The sequence below is a fragment of the Pangasianodon hypophthalmus genome, chromosome 3, assembly GCF_027358585.1.
Source record: "Pangasianodon hypophthalmus isolate fPanHyp1 chromosome 3, fPanHyp1.pri, whole genome shotgun sequence".
NCBI classification, from domain to species: Eukaryota; Metazoa; Chordata; class Actinopteri; order Siluriformes; family Pangasiidae; genus Pangasianodon; species Pangasianodon hypophthalmus.
Window position 1 is genome coordinate 4,918,102 of NC_069712.1, and position 9,949 is coordinate 4,928,050.

General features: G+C 38.2%; 1 protein-coding gene across 5 annotated transcripts in view; it reads right to left on the reverse strand.

Annotated features, from left to right (window-relative positions):
* Positions 1–1,132, reverse strand: part of dclk2a (doublecortin-like kinase 2a) — a 66,376-nt gene extending 65,244 nt beyond the window's left edge. For 2 of the 5 annotated variants that reach the window (XR_008301409.1, XM_053232430.1), the window contains exon 1: positions 181–1,131. Coding sequence is in view for 4 of the 5 variants with exons in the window: in XM_053232430.1 (XP_053088405.1) it covers positions 181–595 (415 nt within the window). In the remaining variant the exon portion in view is untranslated. Of the gene's footprint in view, positions 1–180 lie in introns of all 5 variants that reach the window. The other 3 variants (XM_026944588.3, XM_026944566.3, XM_053232431.1) reach the window with 2 other exon arrangements.
* Between the last annotated feature and the right edge of the window lie 8,817 nt (positions 1,133–9,949).

The window sequence follows — 9,949 nt, forward strand, 5'->3', positions numbered from 1 at the left end:
GTGCAGAGAACTACAGAAGTGAAGATGTCTTCAGCATTCAGATACTTTTTGAATAAAGGGTAAAACTGTGTGCGTTTACTTTTCTGGCCAAATCATTCCTTTAATGTCGAATTATTGTGCATTTGTCTGAACTGGTGTGGATGCAAACACAAACACACACACACACACGCACTCACTCACCTTCTACAAGCTCATCCAGACTGGTGATCTTCCTCGCACCGTCTATAGTATAAATGCAGCGCACTCCCTGCGGTAAGCTCGCGCCGTCCGACAGAGAGCGCGTGAGCTCCACGAGCAGCGCGTCCAGCGAGCGGAAGCGGTCACCGGACACGGCGTACGCCAAGCCCTCGAAGTGGCGGTCTCCGTTGCGGTAGAAGCGCACTTTCCGCGCCTTCTTCTCGGCAGTGAGGGAGCGCAGGGTGCGCGCCCGGTAGAAGCTGCAGTGCGCGCTGTGCGCGGGACTCGCCACCGAGCCGTAGCCGTTCCCGTTTCCCCGGGACGCGCCGCGAGAGCTGGCTGCGCTTCCGCGACCCGAACGTGGTGCCTTCTCCCTCTCCTCAAAGTGCTCCCACTCGATGCTTCTGCTTAAAGACATGGTGCAGGGATGTGGACGTGTGAACGTGTGGCTCTACGCGTCGCCGGTGCGTCTCGGCTGGATGAAGCGGCCCGGTTTCTCGTCGCCGAACCGCCTCATAAAACTCATCAATTCAGAAAGAATGAATTTCTGATGCCAAAAAAATCCCTAATATGAACTTGGCTACAAGTTCATCCGACCACCAAAATGCTCCTAATGCAAGTTATTATTATATAAAAAGAAAATCCAATAACAAAAAAAAATCAAATCCGTTTAAAAGAATCCAAAATCAACTCCTAGGATTGGCACCAAATTCCCAAAATTCCCAAATAGTTCACAAAACCTGTTTAATATGACTGGAAGATGGGAATCCCACTGAAAAGCATCCATCCAGTCGTGAAGCTGGTGATCAGGAATGAAAAACCTCCACATCAAAAGTCCGAGCAGCTGCTCCGTTATTCCAACCTCATCCCGCACACACACACACGCACACACACACACACACGCGCGCATGCACACACACGCGCACACGCACACACACACGCGAGCGCGCGCGCCCACGCACACACACGACGTACCCAACACGAAACACAATACTGTACACTAAACCCGCCCTCTCTGAGTCTCGCCTCCCACGATTGGTCAGAGCAGCAATGAGTCGTGACGAGTCAAATTTAAGAATCGGTTCTTTTGAATCAACCGACTTGCAAGAGTTTTGATTCAGTGATTCAGCACTCAGAGAAGCATGCTGAAGGGTACACCCTCCGCCTCGAGGACCCTGAAGAGGTGTTTCAGTCATGTTTTAAACACTTCCTTTGCTGACTTCCGGTCCTCATTTCCATGCACTTCAACTTCATCCACATTGTTCTGGATATCAGTGTTAAGCATGTCGGTCACTCCACTGAAAGAGGACAGTTATGTAAAGTAATGTGGGTGATATTCACTTCTGAGGCGTGACAGGAAGCTGACAAAGGCACGGTGAATACAATAATGAAGCAAGGCCATTGTGTAGCTACCCACATTCCTGGTTTCTTAGCGTGACTTTGTCCAACAGCCAGTGATGTCTGGTCGTGATATTAAACAGGATGCTGATATCTAAAATCTATCATTTGCTCAAGAGTGAAATTATGCTGCAATACTTGGAACTCTGAAACACTCGACTTCTCACATGGAAAAGTGCAAAGGAATGTTCAATTAACTCAGAATTCCCAGTCCACCTTGCCCCACTTCTCTGACACACATGATGTCACAACAATATGGCAGTGCACAGCCAACACATTTCCCTTTGCATCATTTTCTACTTGATAAAACTTGATTTTACTCGATATGTAGCTGTGTAAGTTTAGATCTGTAATGCAATTCCGTTTATATCAACCCAATTTTACTAACAGGATAAGACCATTGTGACAGATCATTTTTATGATCAAAGATGAACAAGATAGTTGACCTGTCTTATATGTCGTTTGTCATTGCCAATCATCTACAAATAATTCATGTAGTTCTTCTGTATATGTTTATCAAATTCAGAGACTAGCCATACAAATACGACCTTACTCCAGGCATCCATTAGGTCAAGCACTCGAATGTGCTTAGATTGAAACTCGGCAAAATCGACATAGAACTGAAATGGATTATTTCATTATTACGGCTGAGCAATGCTTTACATCACTACAATCACTATATCAGTATAAGGTCTCAACGATGTGTAATAAAAAATGATGTGGAGCAAATTATTATTACACACACATATACAGTATACCTAAAGGCAGATGAGAAGCTATATTCATGATTTCAATTTTTTATTGTTTCAAGGCTATTATTGTCATGTTTCCTCTGAATACCATGTGTGCTAAAAAGAGAAGTTTAAAACCAAAAAACTCAAAACATACATTTCTGTCATCTATCTTTTTTTATGTAATTTGCACTTTAATTGAAGAATTTATGCTTGCTCTATCTATCTTCTCTCCACTTGCACTGTAACTTTTCTAATTTGCACTCCACTGAATATCTTAAACCACACTTTTGTCACTTTTCTATAATATACTGCACCATGGCCTTGGAGAACTATTTTGCTCTACCGGATACATGTATTTAGCTAGAATGATAATAAAGCTCTTTACTCTTCTCAATCCTTGCTGATGACGTGTTTACGCTCAGATGGAGATCATATCTAGGGGAGTGTAGTCACTCTGTGTAATCACCTGACAGGGCTGTCATGAATCTACAGTCTGGGCTAGAAAGAAATCAGCCCCAGCCTCACTTCTCACGTTCTTCATAATATTCTGTGTATTTTTTTATTACTAACCATTGGTGGTGCTGTTTCGCTGGATTCCACAAAAATCCAAAACAATTCAGTTCAATTCAAAACAACTGTTAACAGCGAATAATCAGATAAAACCTTACACTGATGTCTTTTTTAATCTTTGACAGATACGTTTTTTAGGCCTGTTAGCTCATTTATACTAGCTGCTCCTGATAACAGCCTATTGTTATGGCTAATCAAAAATTTCTGCTTGCGTAATAATAATCGATTGTCTATTGTTTTAAATAGTCAGAGCTCTACAATGGAAAAAAGGGAAATTTGTTAAAAAATCTTCTATTAGTTTGTTCTTGCTAATCCACTTATCTCTGATGATATTAGATGTCCTCTGGGACATGCACTTTAGTCATTTATATTGATGTAAAATAGTATCAGTGTGAGCGGTGATGTTACACACTGACAATATGGAGGCTCTTTTATGTATCAGAATGCACCTGGGATAGAGCTGAAGGGAAGGAAGTGTCCCAGCAAAGAGGAAATCCAGTACACAATCACAAACACTCACTAATCCAGCCCAGAGTGCAATCCCACCCTCTGAAAAGGGAGAAGGACAAAGAGACGTAAATCAGTGCTGAAAGAGCCTCTCAAGGCCGGCGCTTACATTTGAATCATCTCTAATGCTATTCTGCTAGAAAGCGGATGAAATTCACATTCTGTAGCATAGATACCTCACGATCTTAATACAAATAGGCTGTGATTACTTTACTATTCGAAAACACACAAAACTTTATTATTATTATTATTATTATTATCATTGTTATGTTATAGTCTGGTTTTTTACTGTTACAAAAACACACAAAAACTGTTGTGGTCTTGCTGAGGAGACGTGAATTAGCAGTTAGTTTTGGACAGGTGACATTTGAGTGTTATTGCATCATAACATGTAAGAACCAATCACGTTCCACTGTGCAATCCCAGAGTGCGGCTTATGCAATCCCAGACTACCGGGGAAAGAGTTGCTGTATAAGGGATGTAGAGTTGGGGGCTTTATCTATCTACCTATCTATCTATCTATCTATCTATCTATCTATCTATCTATCTATCTATCTATCTATCTATCTGTCTATCTGTCTGTCTATCTGTCTTTCTGTCTGTCTGTCCACCCATCCGTCTGTCCCTCCCTCCCCTCTCTATCTATCTATCTATCTATCTGTGCATTTGACTCTCCATCCATCCATCTCTCCAGCTGTCTGTCTGTCTGTCTGTCTGTCTGCCTGTCCATGCACCCACAGCAATGTGAATAGTAAATGAGATTGCAGTCTTTAATTTTCCGAAGCTTGTGGCCAGAAAAGTGTACAGTAAGGCTAACACTCTGTTTCGCCAAAAGAGACAGGGCGGCATGCTTCAGCTCTGTTCTTACTTCATGACATAATGCGTGTTTCGGAGACATGTGTTTCACAAACTGCTAATAAAAGAGGGATAAAAATGACAGCATTTTGCTTGTTGGATGGAATATTTCTCCGTGGGACTGTCCTGGTATTCGGTCATTTCCTTCAATCTCACACTGACCTACTTTAGCATTCTATACACTGTAGCAAGAGAAAGCTTTCTTCCCATCTACAGGAAGTCTGAGGAGTTGCTAAAGCTTAGTGTGTACAGTTCAGCTCCATTTCTGCTTCTAAAGGACCTTTTAAGTAAAGTTCTTTTTGTTTCTACTTCTGTGTAAAAGTAATGTCTGTTAGATCTTACTTGTACATTGTGCATATAGTTATCTGTGAACAGAGGAGAGGCTAAGAAGGGGAAAGGTCAATAGTGGTTAAAGAGGAAGAGGAAGCGGTCAGCAATGACACTGAACAACAACAACAACTGACTAAAGTTCTTTAGTGAACTTACAACCACACTAATGAGTCATACACTTCAAGTGTGCTAATATAGAACAAGTATTTTTTTAATTTTTACTATACTTTCTAAAATAATACTAGCTTTTACAATTAAATGGTGTATTTAGTGTACTAAACCGTGAGTTAAATTAAAAAAAATATATTATATAAGTATTATAACTGCTCTACTAATGCACTTTCAGTATATTAGAAATCTGCTAAAAACAGTTGTACAAGAAAGCTACAGCATACTCAGACATTCTTGTAGTTTCTTTGAATGCAGAAAAAAGCATGTGATCATTCAATACTAAAAATATCACTTCAACCCTGAGAGAAAAATCTTTCAACCCTGTCAACCCTGAGAGAACCACACTTTACCTATATATGTATTAGGCACCCTATTTTTTTAGTACAAACTTTGTTATAGATTTTTATTTTATGACTTCTACATTACTGACTCAGTACAAAAACATTTTAGATTCCATACATTAGTTTTCCAGCACAAAATTAAATGTTACAGAACATTGTCTGTATGTCAGTAAAGAAAGCGGCAGATTCCATAAGAGACACTTTTCAGATAATAAACTTAATGAAGGCTGCTGGGTTTCACTGCAATAATAAGAAGCAAATGTGACAAAGTCTCCAGAAGAACTGTGACTGGTTCTGCAAGATGCTCAGTAACACTTACAGCTCATTTCCTTATAAAACTGCACACACTGTACCTGAGACTACTAATTTTATTTTAAAGCGAAGGATCGTCACACCAAATTTTGACTTTGTTACTGCTCTTTGTAGTATTTTTTAAATATAGAAACATTTAGTTTCATTATTTTTGAAGGCATCTTTGCTCTACAGTGCAGACTTTTGCACAGTACTGTGTATATGCTTTCTTAAAAATGTACTTGGTGAATTTTGTTTAAGTGTCCTCAAATGCATTACTATAGTATATAGCATTAGTTTTTAACCACCTTTGCAAACCTACACAAAAAGTGTATTTAAAATCAAGTGTATTTTATGAAACTAAACTAAATTTTAACTAAAAGCATGTTTTACAGTAATGTATTTATAAAAATCATAATATAATACAATTTTATTAAAAGCATGATCAAATTTGCAACTGCTTGCTTAATCAATATATTTTAGAACATTTTAATTAAGGAAATGTATTTTTAGACAGCATACTATAGTGATCAAACTGATCCAAGTCTGCCATCTAGTGAACAAAACACTGAACTGAGAATGCATTTCCAGGATTCAGCCTGAGGACAGAGACCTGGCTATACCTGGCTGAGGACTTAACTATAATATTTTCTTCAAATATACTGTCTATTATTCTCTGAATCTAATTTCCCAAAACAAAAAAGTGTAAATTTACCCTCAAAGAGAGGGAGTGATGGTCTTTAAAATAAATCTTGTGCCATTGTTATGTTCCTTGAAATTCAATCCAACGACAAAATATGTAATTTTACAGACTAACAAGGTTGTGAAAATAAATAAGTTAGGAATGAGTCATGTTATTAAGGGAAAATAAGAGTTACAGCGTAACAGAGGTACTGCTAACACCCTGAAATCGTTTTATTCCTCTTATACCACAGCAACTTGCTAACCATTACATTTTTAAATTTATTAAATAACAATACATTGTACTTTTACCACATACATAATAGCAGCTATAAACAGTCATTCCCTCACCAGCCTCTCTTTGTTTCTCTCCCTTGAAGTTAATAAGAAAAAAAAAAAGTGCAACTTGTCAGAATCTTACAGCTTTACCTCTGACTTAAGTGCTTACACTGGAGACTCCTTCCCAGCATTACTGCATACAAGCATACAAGTCCCTGTGTCAATAGTTAATATGTAAACATGTGCATTAATATAACTTTGTGATTTGTCATGCAGTCAGAACTGCTGCCAGAGCATAGCGGTTCTAAAACAACAACAACAACAACAATAATAATTATTATTATGATTATTACTATTATTATTATTATTATTATTATTATTATTATTATTATTATTATAATTATTATTATAATTGTTGTGCTCTGTAATGCCCCCTACTGGCTTCCCCACAGGTTTGTGAAGTTAGCTGGATACCTCTCTCTCTCTCTCTCTCTCTCTCTCTCTCTCTCTCACACTCTCTCTCTGGTAAATCGTTCCATTTTAGACAGCACTATCATATAATACCCCGATATTATCACAGGCTATCCCTAATCAACCAATCAACTACTCAATATACTGTATGATTATAATCTATTTATTGGTGTTACTGGGCCATTTTTGACACTACACAAGGTCATTCAAGATAGCATGTTTCCTCCCTCGGTGTCGGTGGTTTGGTGGCTGGTCGTCCAGGGTCTCATCTGAAGATTAATGGCATTACGAATTCTGCTAAAAGCCGGGATATTTCAGCACAAACCCTGTTTTGCTCTACCAGAATATTACAATGCACCTCAAGCATGCACCCAAAGCAACACACTTGTTTGCATGGCAACAAATTAGTGGTTTACAATGGTGTATTTGTAGTTGAGCCTGGGTCTAAATTGAAAAGGACGTCCACATGATTGAATATAAAGGAGCATGAAATCTTGTGTATGAAGGATGATAAAAAAAAAAAAAAATCCTCTACAAGTGTCTTCAGCCCTGCAGTAAGAGACTCAGTGCTGTTATTCTGTCTGGGAGATATTAATTATGGGGGTGCCGATAATTTTGAAAAAGGCACTACTACTAGAAAAACAAACAAAAGTAACAAATAAATAAATAAAACAATACTCTACAGTGTTACCTCAAAACCTCAGAATTTCACTCATTGCATGTTTTTGATTTTGTGTATTGATATTGCCTCGTTTTTATGAAGGGTGCCAATAATTCTGAAGTTGACGGAATAGAAGACGGATATAGTTGCATCTCTCCTTAGCCACATTCTGCTCCTAAGCATTACAAGAGAAACAGATAGACGTATCTGAGATACGAGTGGATGGTGCCAGATGATACCATTCCTGAGTGGTACTAACTCAGCAATCTGAGACTTTTCTCACTTTGGGTTCTGCAATGGAGGAACTTCCCTTTTCATTCACTCAGTAGATATGCATGAAGATTGAGCTGTTCTGAGAAACACCCTCAGCACCTTGTTGTACACTCAAAGAAAAAATGGGCTTTTCAAGTTCCTTAGGAATTCACTGGATAAATAAATGTCCCTTAAAAGGTTCTACTTCAAACTATGACATGGAAACACTCTATTGTATGGTTCTAAATAAAAAAACTTTCCTCTAGAACAACCAAAGAATCCTTAAGTGTGTGTTTCACTGTCTGGGTGTGATCTATTTTTCTGTGTTACTGAAGACCAGAACCTCCACCAATGCTTGTGTCTAAATCAATTTAAAATAAAAGATGGCGGCATGGTGGTTGGCTGCCTCGCAGCTCCAGGGTCCCCGGTTCGATCCTGAGCTCTGGTTACTGTCTTTATGGAGCTCCACATGTTCTCCCAGTGTTCATGTGTTTCTTCTGGGTTTCTTCCGATTGCTCCCAAAACACGATGAATGAATGAATGAATGATTGCATGAAGCATTTGCTAAATGAATAAATCTAAATGGAAATCAGTTAACATGAAGTAACTCATTAATAACCAAGCACAATCCTCACTCTGGAACGATTCCACATTTAATTTCACATTTACCGGAATTAGTGAACTATTCATAATCATTTCTGAATAATACACTTTAAAATGAATAACTGAACAATTAAGGGATTAAGTTTGTGAGATCAAATAGAAGCAAATTCATAGTTGAGAGGTTTTGTATATATCTCCCAGCCCTGAGTCATTGCTGTGACCTGGAGCAAAGTGACCCAGAAACGATCTGAGAGCTCTTGGCAAAGCAGGCAGCACTCTGAACGGTCACTTATTCTCATCAGGGAAATCTAAAAATATTTAGACAGACTAAAGCACTCAGACTAAAGTACTAAAAGAGCCAGAAAAACAGTCTGAGTGCTCTACATGGTATAATTTCCAAATCCATATTAAATGTATAAATAAAGCCCAGATGTTCATAGCTTGTTTCCTTCAACTTCATCATATACAGGAGAAATCACAGGTTTATATTAATGCAATCACTTTAATGTGTTATTGTTTTTATAGTAACAACTATCACAGGGAACCAATCCATGTTTTTTGGGTTTTTTTTTGGTCTTATTAACAATAGCCAGTGGCTATTGTTATGTATGTACAGTAAACACAAGAGTTAGAAATATGATTCTGGACTCATTGATGAGTTCTGAATGCTTAAGGGGTTAAAAAATACAATTGTGAATTTTCTGCCTGTACATAGCAAGCTCCTAGTGACAACCACAGATTTAAAGTATGTGTATTTGTCTTTTTGTCCAGATGATTGTAGTTCTTTATGGAGCTCTCTGTGCTCCATTCGCTATTGTACGTACACAAATACCCACAATTGTACACTGTATGTCCACAAATACCCACAATGTACACAAATGCCTGGATGGAATCCCAAAGTTATAAAAAGCTACTCTCTGACTCATACACATCAACACATCAATAAAGTTTCCTTAAACTCTAAATGGCTCAAAGTGTATTTTTTAATGCGCACATGACTATAATAAACTCATTGGGTATTGCGTGTTGTGTAATTACATGCTACAACAAAAAAAGGAGGAGTAGCTATAATGGAGGAAATAATTTCATTTCCAGAGTACTGGGATAATTACAGCCTTTCCCAAAATAATGGCGAAGTTGGGAAAGCTTTTCAACCTTTGGTTTCGAGAGCTTAATAGACATGGTCTTGTGTATTTCTAGCCTTTGCTACATGGAATGAACAAACACAGATACTGAGAGATTTACTAATCCCTTAAAGTTTCAACTTTTATTTCAATTTTTATCAAAATTTTATTTATATTAAAGCATATAATTCCGGTTTTATTCAGTAACTACAGTGAAACTAATGGGAAAGGGATGTAGTTGAGAGAGTGAGGAAGTATAAGAGGTTGAGACAGTTTAATTACCAACTTGGGGAGACTTTTTAGATCACATTAGTGACTTACTAAAAAAAAGATACTAGTGACAAATCTAGAAATCTTTTCTAGAAATCTTTTAAGCAGACGTTAGTGACTATCCTGCACTCGGTTTGGCTCTCCAGCTCACCTCAAAGCTGCTGATTATACGAGTTGAGAGAGCAGGTTGCTTGATTCACCACCAGTGTGTAAAGCCTGACTGAGTCTCAACTG